Source organism: Poecile atricapillus, chromosome Z (genome assembly GCF_030490865.1).
Source record: "Poecile atricapillus isolate bPoeAtr1 chromosome Z, bPoeAtr1.hap1, whole genome shotgun sequence".
Classification (NCBI taxonomy): domain Eukaryota; kingdom Metazoa; phylum Chordata; class Aves; order Passeriformes; family Paridae; genus Poecile; species Poecile atricapillus.
Genome location: NC_081289.1, coordinates 136,268,196 through 136,283,823, shown reverse-complemented (window position 1 = coordinate 136,283,823; position 15,628 = coordinate 136,268,196). Strand labels below are relative to the sequence as shown.

Genomic DNA, 15,628 nt, shown 5'->3' with positions numbered 1-15,628 from the left:
ACCGCCCGCGGGGCGGGGCCGCGTTTGAACGCGGGGCGGCGGCGGGACCGGCTGGTAACGGGCGGCGTGGGACCGGGACCGGGATCGGGATCGGGATCGGGATCGGGATCGGGATCGGGATCGGGATCGGGACAGGGATCGGGATCGGGACCGGGACCGGGACCGGGGCCGGGATCGGAACGGGATCGGGACCGGGACCGGGACCGGGACCGGGATCGGGATCGGGATCGGGATCGGGATCGGGATCGGGATCGGGACCGGGACGGGGACCGGGACCGGGACCGGGATCGGGATCGGGATCGGGATCGGAACCGGGATCGGGATCGGGATCGGGATCGGGATCGGGGTCGGGGTCGGTGTCGGTGTCGGTGTCGGTGTCGGTGTCGTGTCGTGTCGTGTCCCGTCCCGTCCCGTCCTGTCCTGCCCCGTCCCATCCCTATTTCCACCCGTGGAAAGGTCCTGTGCAGGATGAACCGCTGAGCAGCCCAGCCTGATTTTGGTGGTAGCCCCGCTCTGGGCACAAGGCTCAAGTGCATGACCCATAAAGATCCCTTGGCTAAATTCGTCCCTGATTCCACCGAGTATTTCCCGAATCCATGTCGCAGTCAGAGAAAAAAAATTGTCTAACGTTTAGTTGATGTTGTTCAGCGTTCGTGTTTTTGGTTTTTTTGTTTGGTTTTTAGGTTTGTTTTTTTTTTTACTAGAAACATTTATTTCTTTAAAACATATTTCACTTTAATGAAAAAAAGCAAACAACAAATAAAAAACCGGAACCCTAATAATGAGTAAAATGCTTCGGTTTTGGTCAAGAAAAGCATTCTGTTCAATCCCTCAAGACTTCTAATGGATCTTTTCACATCTGCTGATAAGACATAATATTTAGTTTTGACTGGTCCAAAATACACTTTTAATACCCTGCAGCACAGGTGAATTGAAGGAAGGCTAGGTGCCTGTTTTACTTCCAGTATTAACTCCTGCTATATTTACTCTTCAGGGTGGCTGAGGACTGGCTGTACGCTCCAGAGTTCTCCCTTTCCCTTCCCCTTTCTCTTAGCTCACAGTGTGGGATGTGAGGCCATGTGGGCCTTGGAGCTGACCCACCATGTGTTTACAGTCCTGAGACATCAAGAGAGGCTGTGCTGCAGTAAGAACAGGAAATTTTTCTGATGGTACTCCAGAAATTTAGAAATGGTGAAGGGGATGCTGCTAACGGTGCATTATAAGGTAGTTAACAGTAAGGGAGAGTGTTCAGTGGTTTTTGGATGTGAGCTGGGGAGAAGCAAGCTGGAGCAGTTCTGTAGGTGAAGTGTTTTCTAGTGTACCCACAGGCTGCAGACCTGACACAGGTTATATTGTGCAATAATAATGGGAGTGTTTGAACTTCTTTATGTGAGCAGTAGGTGGTCAAACCTGGTATAACTTGTTTGTTTTAATTATTGTGTCTTAAAAGAAATTGGTCTGCAGAATGAAAATCTTGACTGCAGTCTACCCAGGCTAGAGGCGCCCTGCAAATGGCAGTGTTTTAGTCCTTTCCTGGTGAGTGCTTTGCAACTGCACTTGAATCATGGAGTGGTTTGGGTTGGAAGGGACCTTAAAGACCATTTCCTTCCAGCAGCCCTGCAAAGCCCAAGGACACCTTCTACAGACAGGGAGGTTCAGGGCCCCATCTAGCCTGGCCTTGAACACTTCTGGGGAAGGACTAATGCTGAGCTTAAATTCCCTGGTTAATGCTAAGCTTGGTGTTCCCTGCAGTGCTGCCTCTCCATCCACGCCAGGTCTGCCCTGTTTCACCAAGATGTGGTCTCAGCTAGGCTTGTGGTTCTGTAAGTGAATATGAGGGTAAATCTCTGGAGAAGCTGCTGCTACTGTAAAACACTGCACATGTCCTTCAGCTCTCTGGACTTTTGGCAATTCATTAAATGAGTGCTGGTACTAATTTGATGTGAAACTTTTGTTGAGTTTTGTTGAGTTACATACCTGAAATGTCTCTGGAAGATGGTGTTTGATAAATCTCCTTCTCTATGATGACACATCTTTTTGAATTAGTTTATCTTATCCACGTGGGAAACACAACTTTTCAGAGGCGACTCAGCTTCCAGCGAAACTTCAGACTTGGAGCTGGGCCAAGTGTGCAACTGCCTGCCCTGCCTTTTCATCAAAAGAACAGTATCTAACTGGTGCTATGCTAAAACATGCCTCTTTCTCCGAGTGTGATAAACAATGTTTTTCTGTGCAGCAAAATCATGATACTGTAGCAAAAGAGCAGAGCAAGAGCAAAGCTGGTGTGATTTCACAGCGGTTGCTTGCCCTCTCTCACTTCCAGGAGCACAAAATACTGTTTGAAAATGACAGAGAAAACCACTTGCTTCTCTCCAAGGGAAAACAAGCAAGAATGCTCTCTTCTCTTTCCCTGTGGTAGGGGGGAAATCCTGCTACGTTCCCCTCACAGGACAAATCTTATGGTTATTTTCTACTCCTATCCGCCGTACCTCTTCCACCCACAAACTTGCTTGAGTTTAACAAGAATTTCACACAAAGAATGTGGAGGGCAAAGCACAGGAAGCAGTGGTTTGCACGTGGGATTGTGTGCTGAGATTTGCTTACAGCTGTATTGTCATGTACCACTCTTGCTTTCACAGCCTGGTCTCTCTAATGGTGTTCCTCTGTTTGATGCAGGGCCCTTGTGCCCACGGGAGGGAATGCAGAAGGAAACTGCTAATAATGGTTGCTGACAAGTGACTTCCCTTATTTCCTGAGAAGGTGTAGAGTTTTTATCTCAGAATCCTACTCTGCAACATAGGTCGTTCTTTTGTTGTGTGTCCATCTTGCTTGGCTCTTCAGGATCCTTTGCCTCCCCGTAAATCAACCCTGGCTCTGCCATGAGTGCCTCATCCCTGCCATTTGTGGTTGGAGCAAACACTGTGGAAGACCAGCGGGCTCGCTGGGAGAGAAAGCGCAGCAGGACAGCCAAGGAGCTGCTGGAAACGGAACTCAAATACCTCGAGCAGCTGGATTTGGTGCTCACAGTGAGTATTTCTGCCCCTTACGGTATGTGGGTGTCTGCAGACAGCACATACTCATTCGTGTTGTCATGGGGAAGGGTCAAGAGCAAGACATCCCTCATGCCTGGGACACTTGCTGTGGCTGAAAGGGTTTTTTTCTTTTTCCCTTTTACCTCCTCTGTAATATTCAATAGCTTATGGGTTTGGCTTTTTTGCCTTATTCTATACACAGACATAAATATTTTAAGTTTTGACTGAATAGCGGGCTTGCCCTAAGATGCCTGAGATACAGGGACACAGACAAGAAAAACTTTATGGACAAGATGGTGTAAAACAGATGCATTGGAGGATACTGGGTGCTGTAGTTCTGTTCCATGTGTTTAGAGCTATTGTCAAAGCTACAAGTTAGGCTTTCGTCTGATGGTGGATATCTTAGGTAGACAGTCACAATATTTGATATCTTTCCAAGCCAAAGAGTGTTCAGGCTGCAGCTTCTGGCTTCTGCTGTGTGCCACAAGTGGCCTTTGAATGACCTCAGGAGTTAATAACCTTTGCAGCCTTCCAGTACTTAAAGGGGGCTTATAAAGAAGAGAGAGAGTGACTTTTTACACAGGGACATAGTGATGGGACAAGGAGGAATAGTTTTAATCTGAAAGACAGTAGGTTTAGATTAGATGTCAGGAAGAATTAATTTTCTGTAAGGGTTGTGAGGCACTGGCACAAATGGCCCAGAGAAATTGTGGATGCCCTATCCCCGGAAGTGACTGGCCAGGTTGGGTAGGGCTTGGAAGGTGTCTCTGCCAGGCTGGAACTAGATGGTCTTTAGAATCCTTTGCAATCCAAACCATTCAGTGATGCTGTGATGATTTGCGAATGCTACCTGTATGATTTTTTTTTTTTTGTTTTTTGTTTCCTTCTTAGTACTTTGTGACAATTTTAAAGGCCAAAGGGACACTGAAACCTGCCGTGTTGGAAACTATATTTGGACCCCTGGAGTCCTTATATTCAGCAAGCCAGTAAGTGGACACAGATGCAATTCCTGTAATTATATTGGGAGGACTCTATGTTGATGAGAAAGATTTGGGGAAATAAGGCTAATGCTTTGTAAAACAGGCATTCACTCCTAGCACTGCTAGCCTTGGTGGCATTTGGAGCTGTCCACAGGAAACTCCTGATCAGTATCACATATATGGGTACCCAGTTACTGGACAGTGGCTTAAGCTCAGTAAGTCTCCTCCAAAATGTGTTCTGTGGCTTAGTCTCTGACCTCCAAGCACAAATTTGGCATAGAAACTGGATTTGAGGTGGAGAATGGTAAAGGCAGATCAGCAAAGGAATTAATCAGAAGGAGCTGTGAAACCACCATCAGTAATGTATCCCTCACAAGCTATCTTTGCTCCTTGTGCACAGTGTTCTGTCACTTCACCTGGAGAAAGGGAATTTGGCAACAGGACTGGAAAATTTTTGTCAGAGTCTGGATCTTTATGGCCAATATGCTGAGAATTTGGAGCAGACCAATAAAACCTTGAAGGTAAATATCTACTTTAGTCTTCATATGGTTTCACTTTTTCCATTCTGTGAAACTGCCACATCATTTGTCTTCTGTTTCTGGAGATAAGTGTTCTAACTTTTTCTGGGCTGATGAAATTCAGGCTTTTTTCCACAGTAAAATGGTGAAAACTTCTCTACTTACTTAGAGCTTCAAATTTCTGATGCTTTTTTCAGGTGTTTGTGTATGTATATACATATGGTGAGCACTGCTTTCTCAGACTTCTGTATTTACTCCCACTCCTTCCCAAATGGCAAGTCTAGAGAGTTTCCAGGCTTTCACTATGATACAGTGATCTCTTTCTAGGAATTTTCATGCCTTCTAGTCTTTCCCACTACCACCAACGGTATCCTAGCAGTGGAATTTCCTTTTCCTTCATATTTTTTTTTTCCTGTGTTGAAGACTATTATTTCCTTCCCACTTACATCTTCAAATACAACCTGTTTTCAAGAAATTTCAGCAGAATATATATTTATTCTGAGGTCCTGACGGCTGTATCTGGAATTTAAACCACTCAACTCACAGTTTTGTCTGTGCTTGTTCCCAGATATAGGATGTGCTGGGGTGTTTCCCTCCTCTTGTCTTTGCATGCATGTATTTATGCTTTTGATTTTCCAAGAGAAAAAGCCATTATGGATACTTGTCTTAAGGTGACGGGAGGGCAGATCTGCATTGCTTTTTCTTGAAAGGCATGGCAAAAAAGCCACAAGTGCACTCCTTGTGTTCCTAACTAGGCCAGCCTTCTCTTTTTCTCTAATTCAATGTATGGGGTGGGAGATATCACTTCCATTACCTACTGGAATGGATGGTCAGGAGAAAGGGAATGGCTTGCCTATAGCCACAAAAGAAGTGGACAGGAGTCCTAAACTCTAAGGTGAAGTGTTCCAAGCTCTGGTGCAGACTAGGGCATTTTCTTTAGACATTTTTTCTGCAGTCTCAAGGGTATATCCCTTTTTTGCTGCACACAGGAGCAAGTGAGGAAAAATAAGTCATTCCGGCGGTTTAAGAAACTCCAGGAGACTCGACCTCAGTTTCAAGGGAGGGAGCTGGAGGATCTGCTTTTTTTGCCCCTGCAGAGGCTGCACCAGTAAGTAAGCAATTGTGAGTCTTCAAGGGATTAGCATAAGAAGGGAAAAGGGAATGTAACATTGTCTTTGTTGGTATGAAAGTTTCCTATTGTGTCCCAAAATCAGAGCATAGAGACAGCAGTGAGACAGTGTGAGGATGTGCCTGTAAAGTGGAATCAGTGTACACGGATGGGAGATGATGCAGGAAGGTATTTGTGTTTAGAACTGGCTCCTTCCTCTAGCTCTTGGGTAGAATTGGAGGCTTTCTGCTATCTCAGTAAGCTACTGAAGTTTGGCCCTGAAGCTGACTGAAATGCTTCAGAAATTATGGTCTCTGCCAGTGATGCTTTTGCTCCATTTTTATGCAGATACAGTCCTGGAGCATTGTGACTCTTGTAGATGGGTGTTTTTTGGAGAGAAATTAGATTAATGAACCCAGGAGGGCTTCTCTTTCCTCTCTGGTTATCAGGGCTGTATGCTTTCTTCAGATTTGATGCCTATCAAATTTGTCTGAGCCTGGACAGATCCACTCAGAATCATTGCATATCCCTCTTGAGGCACCATGCCTTCCAGTTTTCAAGAAATGTTTTGGCAACATCATTGGAACATGTGTGATTTTTAGGGTTGTCCTAAAAATGCAGAGGCATGAATTGGATTTAATGATCCTTGTGGATGCCTTCTAGCTCAGGATATTCTATGATCATTTCCCCTTTGAAGATCCAAAGTGAGTGCTTTGATGCACTCAAGGGCATTCCTTTCTTGGGGAAGGTATGGGTAATAAAGGTGGTTTTCTGGGAACCCAAATTCTGCTGCTAACAGTAGCCATTTTTCAACTTAAAGCAAATTTGAGAGATTGAGCACCTCATTTCACTGAAAATAACTTGGAGAGATCATACGACAGTCTTTCATGTAACTTTTTGTAATGTTTTTAATCAGCTTGGCAGAAGCAAATATTAAGCTGATTGGTGGGTTTTTATTGTAATTCTTTGGATACTTTTAAATTTGCAAAACAGTAGTATATTTGTTGCTATCCACTTATTTGGAAAAATAGTCTTTTTGATAATCTAATTTTTTTCATTAATCACCTCTATCATATTCAAATTTCTCTAAAACTCTGTTAACATATGCACTAGATCATATAAATTCTTCCAGTTTGTGAATCTGTTAAGTTCCTTCTGTTTGACCTTACTGGAAGAAAGCATTTGGAGAGATCTTATCCTCTCCAGTAAAGACTGGAAAGGAAAAAAAGAAAAAGGCGGGTCCTAGTTGTTATAGAAATGCCTTTATTTTCTTGTGTGGGCAGGAAACATGGTATGAATGCCACCATTCATATACTATTAAAAATAGATAGTTCAAAGAGAAATTTGTTGCATATTGAAGGCATGTTTATGTGAATTCTGAGAGAGCCTCATGATCTTAAGTGATTTGTGAGTCTGCTTCTACTGGATCCCCAGGAAAAGCCAAAGGTTTGCAGATGTACAAAATACTTGGATTATTTTAGTTGAGACATTTGATGATAAAATGAATGTGAATGAAGTGTGACCAAAACTGCTTGGTTAGGTTTACTCTGTCTCCTGGCTGAGTACTGTTCACCATGCTGTTACTAACAGGAGGTGCTGCTGCTGTTCCTGCTATCTTGTGAATTAAACCTGCTCTCTCCACCTCAGGTACAAGCATTTCTTCAGAGACCTGCTGGAGAACACCAGCCCAGACACTGCTGACTACCAGAAACTTTCAAGTATGATTCCACCTGTAAATGCTGACACTTTGATCACTGATACACTCCTTACTAAGAATATTTTGACTCTCACATACTGCCTGCTTCCAAAGGAGAATCCTCTCTCTCTGGGGTTCTAGTGGATTACTATTTTCCTTCTCCATCTTGATCAAGATGTCCCTGAGAACATGTTATGAATAAAAATATGGAATAACTGCCTGTGAAAATGGACTAATAGTTAGGTTGGAGAAATGGCAGCTCTGGTTTTTTTTAAACTCTGCTGCTTGTGAGGCACTTGAATGGTAGCTCATGGAGTTTGTTGATACCCCATTCCTGGAAGAGTTCAAGGCCAGGCTATGGTCCTGCGCAATGTGATATATTTGAAGGTGTCCCTGCCCATGGCAGGCAGGTTAGAAAATGGTGATCTTCAAGGTCAATTCCAACCCAAACTATTCTCTGTCTCTCTTGGTCAGATGCCTTAATTTTCTAGGATAATTAGTGTCCTTCATGCCATATCCAGTCACTAGAGGTGTCCCCCAGGACTCAGTGTCAGTCCTGTTTAATATCTTTATTGATAAGCTGGATGAGGGAATTGAGAGCAGCCTCAGCCAGTTCACAGATGGCACCAAGCTGGGTGGGAGTGCTGATCCTCTGGAAGGCAGGAAGGCTCTGCAGAGGGATCTGCACAGCCTGGATCCATGGGCTGAGGCCAGTTGTGTGAGGCTCAGCCAGGCCAGGTGCTGGGTCCTGCCCTTGGGTCACAAGAGCTCCCTGCAGCTCCAGGCTGGGACAGGGTGGCTGGAAAGCTGCCCAGTGGGAAAGGCCCTGGGGGTGCTGGTCAACAGTGGCTGAACATGAGCCAGTGTGTGCCCAGGTGGCCAAGAAGGCCAAGGACATCCTGAATGTATCAGCAATGATGTGGCCAGCAGGATCAGGGAAGACCTTGTTCCTCTGTGCTCAGCACTAGTGAGACCACACATCAAATCCCAGTTTTGAGCCCTTCACTGCAGGAGAGACACTGAGGTTGCTAGAGCAAGTCCAGAGAAGGGCAGTGGAGCTGCGGAAGGTCTGGAGCACAAGTCCTGTGAGTTGGGGCTGAGGGAGCTGGGGGTGTTTAGTCTGGAGAAAAGGGGAGACCTGATCACTCTCTAGAAGTACTTGAAAGGAGGTTTGTGACCAGTTGGGGATTAGCCTCTTCTCCCAGGTAACAAGAAACAGGACAAGAAGAAATGGCCTCCAGCTGTGCCGGGTGAAGTTCAGGATGGACACTGGGAGGCATTTCTTCATGGAAAGGGTTGTTAAACACTGGAATGGACTGGCCAGGGAAGTGGTAGAGTTACCATCCCTGAAAATGTTCAAGAAATGACACTTAATGCCATGGTCTACTTGACCAGCACCTTTCATTGACAAGGTGGTGTTCAGTCCTAGGTTGAACTCAGTGATCTGAATCATCTTTTCCAATCTAAATTATTCTGTGTTTTTTACAAGCAGTTAACACCACTTGTAAGGCATTTTCCTGTTTTTGCCTCCAAATTCAGGAAATTGTTCCTCTCTCTGATGTTTCATTGGCAAATGTTTTCTAGAACTGCAGAACTGTTGGAAAGAGGCCTCTGAAAGGGGTCAAGTTCAATCTCTCACAGAAATTCCTGAATAAAGCTGTTGTTGATACTTGATTTAAAACTTTTCTTCTTAATTTCATACTGTATTTTCTTAGGAAGATGTATGAGGTGAAATACACATTCATTTGTGATAACTTTAGTGTATGCTGCTCTAATTTCAGAGACTGTGAAATCTGTTTGTGAGGTATCTCACTGGGTCCAAGATGTCTTTGATAAGAGAGAGAATTCCTTGCAACTACTTCGGATTCAAAAATTGCTTAAAGGACAAAAGACTCAGGTTTTGACTCCAGGTGGGTCTTACTGACAGCTCTGTTTTTCATCTGCCATGCTGAGACACATGGACATATGTTCTCCTTCATTTCTGACTCAACTCAAATTAACCAGTTTCCCCTTCTTCCTAAATTCCACAGATAGGTGGTAAAGGAATATGACTACTAATTCAAGCACTTTTCTTTTTTTTTTTAAAGAATTTTTGAGTAAGGATAAGCAGCAGGTTAGTTGCCTGACATTCAGATAGGAGAAGCTCATGACATGTGGTTAGAAAGTTAGGAACCCAAGAAGATCAGGAGTATAAGTCTGGGGTGGGAATGAAAGAGAGTAAATTCTTTGGCAGAATGTAAGCATGTTATTATCCCTACTCCATTGCAGGAACCATAGATTCCTGAGTGTCAAGGGCACAAGAATTGTGTTGTTTTTAAGCTACAAGATTAACGGCATTCTGCTCACACCCTTCATATGAAGAATTCTCTTTTACCTTTTACCATGGTTAAACTGAGCCAGAAATCACTGCATTTGTGTTGATAACTGAGATAGATAAAGCATGTAAGAACATTTAAATGGATTACATGTCTCTTATGTGACTGGGTGCTCTCCATGCCCAGGCCACACTCTGAGCTATGTATGAAATATTGTGAGAAATGTGCCCAGTTGGGGCAATTATGAAATGGTCATTTGGGCTTCACCTGTAGCCTCGCTCAACTCTGCTGTTGCAGAGGTTATACAGGTACAGTGCTGCAGCTGGAGAAGATTGTTAAAGTCACTGTGTGTGAAGGTCTCTAAGACAAGAACCATGAGGTACTTGTGAATGTGGTTGTAATTCACACATGGATTTTTGGATGAAAAAACTTTCCCTGCTGGGATGGTAAAAGGCTCAGAAGGGTAAAAATCAGAAAGTCTGTGGGCTGAGATAAAGGCAGTTTAACAAGTAAAGCAAAAGCTGTTCATGCAAGCAAAGCCATGCAAGGAATTCATCCACCAATTGCCATGGGCAGGCAGCTGTTCAGCTGTTCCAAGGAAAGGGCTCTGCCACATATTGTGGTTACCTGGCAAGACAAGAGCCACCACTTTAAAACTCCCCCCTTTCCTTCTTCTTTCCCCAACATAACAGGCTGAACATGATGTCATATGATATAGAATGTCCCTTCGGGGATTTTGGATCAGCTGTCCCAGCTGTGACCCTTCCCACATTCACGTGCACTCCCAGTCTCCTCACTTGTGGCTTGAGGAGCTGAAAAGACCTTGTTACTGAGCAGTGCTTACACAGCAATAAACAAAAGATCCCTGTGTTGTCCATGGTGTTTTCAGTGCAAATCCGAAACAACCACATACCAGCTACTACGGGAAAAATTAACTCTATCCTAGCCAAACCAGCACAGGTAGAACATAGATTACTCATCAGAGGTTCTTCTCAAATCAGTCAACGGGCAAATTAATTTACAATTCTCTTTCCTGGTCTTAGAATCCTTTTAGTGCTGCTAGGTGAAAGGGAGCTAACACAAGAATGCTCTGTTTATACTGAGCAGAAGCATGTGTAAGGGTGCCTGGGCACACTTGGGGTAGTGTGTAAGTAAAAAGGTAAATCAGTTATCCTGATTAATGTTAGGACTAACATTAGAACTAATAAGGTAACACCATAAAAACAAGCAAACAAACACCCCAAAACAGTATAACTAGATCAGAGATGGCCATTGCTTGAAAGTATTTGGTCCACTGATTATTTTGGTCTCTGAAAATTTCAGACGTAGGAGGATGAGTGCTGAGGGTCTGTAAAGGCATTTCCATTATCTAGAACAGAGAATTCCTATAGTCATGTTTTCCATTGGCTGGAGTTGCATAGTTATCATGGAATATGAGAAGCAGAAATGTAAGAGGCAGCTGGGTCTTCCTAATTTTGGGCCAGCTTTCCAGAAACAAGATAGCTTTTGCAGGACATGTAAGATTGTGTCCTCTTGCCAGAGGGGAACAGGAGAGAAAACAAAATGCTGTAGATTCAGAACAAAGGGGAAGTATTGGAGATAGGTATCTCACATTTGCCAGTGTCTCTGAGATGTCCTGCTCCCAGTGAGGAGACCCTGCTTTTCTTGCTGCCTTCCATATTCAGGACAAACATTGTATCAGCCAGAATTGCCTCCTTAACTGAGCACATTGTTCTGTAAATCCAGAGCTTCCCCAGGGATATTTTCTTGCCCTTCTTTCACAGCAATTTCCTAGAACTTGTACAGCTGGGAAGTCTGGCTATGGATCTATATTCCAAGACTTACAGTCCAGCTTGGGTCAGATTGTATGCCTGTGAGTGTGATCACAGCATAGCCTGAGGGAAACAGCTCCCAGCCTAGCCCCATGCTTCTGACATCTTCCTCCCATTTGTTTTTGTTTTTTTAAACCTGGATTGATTCCTGCACCTCACCCTTCTCTTCCTCAGTTTCTTATTCAGATCAGAGGAGTGGTTCCAGTGGAATAAGCTAAGCAGGAATTCATTCGCTTCTTTGTTTAGTGACTAGCATTCTAATAAGACACATAATAAGAGATAATGAAATAAGACAAAATGAAAACAACACTATATTTTTTCTCTAAAAAGTATTTAATAGTTCATGCCGAAGCTAAGGCATGAAAGAATGATTGGATTCCCTGGCAGATGTTTCCTAAACAAGATCAGGTGGCAATACCTTGTTATGGCTTTACGTATTTATAAATAATCTTACTGGCAGATATCCTCATAATTCCCATGATTTGATGGCTATCTTCCATGATAATCCTAGTAAGAAGTCCTGCTTTAATTATTTAATTTATTTAATTATTAATTTTTTTAAAATTGCTGCTTACATCTAGGCTTATCAAATTGTTTTTATTGTTTTCCTCCTGCTTTCTTTTCTTCTTGTTTTATCACAATTAATTTCACAGGTGGATGACACTGGACTCTGTTCTGCAAGAGGGGTTGATAAAGTTACCTATTCAGACCTTCCCTGTTTTCTATCTCCTTTCATGCCTTCTCTTTAGAACAGCAATCTGTAATCTCTTGGCTACTGTAGGTCTGTATAAAGTTAGATGACCTGCAAAATATGTTTTGTTTTTTTTGTTTTGGGGAGGTTTTTTGAGTTTATTTATTTAATTAGCACACACAAAACAAGGAAAAAACGATAAGTTTTCAAAGTGGAAGCTTAGCTTCTGTTATACCACTAATGACAAACAACTGGGCAACACAATTTAAGATAGCTCATATTGTGTTTTCTGAAGGCTTATGTTAATTTAAAGGTATGCATACTGTTCTCAAACCGTGTTTTTGTTCTGATCACTTTAAACAGACTTGCACATGATAATATACTCTTAATTAACATAGCAGATTTGTAACAACTTCAGCTGCTCCTCATATTAAACGCTTTGGGCTGGTTACTGCTGCTGCACGGGTGTTTGTTTATCCTTGCTGGTGGGCTGGACCCAGCTGGCATCCAGTGCCTTCTAGCGGCTGGAATTATGTAGAACACGGCAACCCACAAGGGCGGCTCACCCTGTATTCCTGTTTGTCTCACTGCATCCTTTATTCCTGCCTGCCCTTTCTCAGATCTCACAGCTGTCTCTGTTTCCCCGGCATGCCCAGGGCGCTGGTATATCCGGGAAGGCTGGCTTTTGGTGGTGCCTTCAAAGGGAGAAGAACTGAAGCGCAGGATGTTCTTCCTATTCTCTGATATCCTCATTGCAGCGAAGCCCTGCCACCCACTGCACCCACTGAACTCCAACAAACTGTCCTGCCAAGCTGTCTACCCGCTCCAGCAGTGCTCCGTGGATAAAGTGTTTGGCCACACATGGAGCCAGGGAGGGCTCCTCAGTGTAAGTCTTCCCACCTGTGGCAGGCAGAAGTGCCAGTGGAGACAGATCTGGAAGCAGGTCTGACAGCTGTCTCAGCAGCAGTGGGACCGAGATGATGACAGTGGCGATAAAATTAAGTGAGCAAGTGTGAGGTAGGACAACCCTTCTAGAGTGATGCAGGTACTTTTCCTTTCATGGTATGGAATCTCCTGCACACACTGGAGTTACAGGCTGCTGGTTACTTCACTTAGCTCAGGTAAGGAGGCTCCACTAGGACTCTGATATGCCCTTGGCAGAGCCACAGGTTAGGGAGCAGTCCCACACTCACATGACAAAGAATACACAGCATTACATTGACTACAGACTGAGCACGTAGGAAAACAGAGAATGAAAAAGATGTAGATGTTATTACAACAGATGCTGTGTGTCTAACTCCCTGAGGGCTGCAGATACCTTCAGAGGGAGGGGGTAAAGTTCTGTAGGGGATTCAAGGTCAGTTCTTCCAAGATTGCACCTGGGGCTGTGTTAGCTCTTTTATGGTGAGCTGTGCCAAAAAACTCTTCAAGCAAGCTGCGACCTGTAGGTGATGGTAGTGGAAGGACCCCTAGGGACAGCTTGGAATATGGTAGAAAACTGGCTGATGAGCTGCTGAGAATTCTAATTGCTCACCTCCAAACAGGTCAGAATGAACTGTCAGCTATGACTGGAAGCAACAGACAAGACTGGCACTTATTCTGTACTGTACAGCCTCTGGCTTTACTCCATACTAATGCTAAATTTTTTCTGTCTGGAAAGGAAAAAGGTGAAAATCAGCAAGCAGGGACTGAATTCAGTGGCGATGATTTTCCTATTACTGCAATTGCTGCCTTGGCAAGGAATGCCACAGATTCTGTTTGTCTTTCAGCTTTCCTTTCCGCACAAGAGACTGCTGTTGATGTCCAGCAACCAAGAAGAGATCAATGACTGGTACCACAGTCTCACCGCTGCAGTCAGGTAGGCATCCATGTTCCAGAGGTGGGAGACGAGGACATAGAAGTGACGATTGGAGCTGTGTGTGGTTTTAAGGATGATGGAAGCATCCAGGACACAAGGGAATAATAAGGACAGATTTCCCATATTAACTGTGATTTTCCCATTTTCCTCTACAGGCAGCTGAAAGCCTGACTCTCCCGAGTACAAGACAGACTGGCAGGACAACCACCCTTAAGACAGAAGCTTCCACTATTTTATAAAATGTTCAGGGACATATAGTAGCACTGAATTGAGAAGGACTACACACTGTGTTTGTGACCATGAATGCTTTGTTAGCTGCACTAATGTTCATACAGATACTGCCAAAAATGCATTTGTATGTTAAAAAAAAAAAAACCTGTATCAAGGATTTTCCCCAATTTAGCTTAGAAGCTTTTAGATTTTTTTGTACTTTAGTAAATTCAGATTATTAATTTAAGGTCAAACAAATCAGAGTGTGACTTGTTTTCCCTCATTAAATGCTTTGTTAAAGGTATTTTTGTATTTTATTAAAGCTTTAGCATGGACATTTAGTAATGTGGAAGTTGTACAGCAGTTCGGTTCAGAAAACCAATCTGAATATGGTAAACTCCAAAGAGAACCATTTCAAGGTTCTTAGAAACATAAAGTTGGTCTGAACACTGACCTTATAGCAGTTTGACTGTTTTTGCTTCTTCCTTAAGCAGTATCACCCATCTTTAATTTCTCACTCTATTTATTAAAATAGAACTGGTACTGTGTGAGGCAAGTGTCTCGAAGAAAGAATACATAATGGGGCTTCTTTGTCTTTCCATACAATTAGCTTGCTACACAGCGCCACTTATTTAAATCTGTTAAGTTTGTGAAACTTGGGAGGAAGAAATGCAACAAGGTTTAGGAAGCCACACTGGTTCCACTGTGTTTTGCCAAGAAGGATTGGGCCAACTCCTTTCCAACTGGGTATCCTATCCTGTGATTTTACGTTTGGGTTGGTTTTGTTTTGGGGTTTTTACAAAGTTACAGCTAGGACTTTCAAATATTAGCTATGCCCCAAATTAAAGACTAACAATTTAGGATTCTTATTGCTCAGTAGTTGTATCACTGAAAAAGTTCTGCTATCCCCCCTTTTAACAGAGTAATACAGAGACGTCTTGCAATCCTGCCTCTGAAGGTGCCTCTGACTTGCGCCTGTGTTACTACCTTATAATAAGACAAGCTTCTTTGGCTGTCTCTTTATAGGACTTAGTGTTACCATCCTATTGCACTCAGTCCTTTTTAAACAGCAGAAGTATCTTATTTCTCACCAAATTTCCCGCCCTGAAATGCTGAACACTGGCTCCTAGAACACACTGTTATCAAACCCATATTTCTAGAACTACTAGCTTATAAGCACAGGAATTATGATGAGTCAGGGGAAGTTTATGTAGGCCATTAGCAAGAGTTTCTTCATAGAAAAGGTGAATAGACATGAATTAGCTGCCCAGGAGGTGGTGGAGTCACAGACCCTGGAGGTGTTAAAGACTGGATGTGGCACTCAGTGCCACTGTCTGGTTGATGCAGTGGTGTTTGGTCATAAGTTGGATTTGATTACTTCAGAGGTC

General features: G+C 43.5%; 1 protein-coding gene across 1 annotated transcript; it reads left to right on the top strand.

Moving 5' to 3' along the window:
* The first annotated feature begins 18 nt into the window (after positions 1-18).
* Positions 19-15,590, top strand: ARHGEF39 (Rho guanine nucleotide exchange factor 39). Its single transcript, XM_058865385.1, has 11 exons — positions 19-54; positions 1,451-1,536; positions 2,842-3,026; positions 3,924-4,018; positions 4,413-4,533; positions 5,520-5,638; positions 7,286-7,356; positions 9,116-9,244; positions 12,829-13,058; positions 13,942-14,030; positions 14,186-15,590. The coding sequence occupies exons 3-11, from the start codon at positions 2,880-2,882 to the stop codon at positions 14,199-14,201; spliced, it is 1,017 nt and encodes a 338-aa protein (XP_058721368.1). The 5' UTR covers positions 19-54; positions 1,451-1,536; positions 2,842-2,879; the 3' UTR covers positions 14,202-15,590.
* The last annotated feature ends 38 nt before the right edge of the window (positions 15,591-15,628 follow it).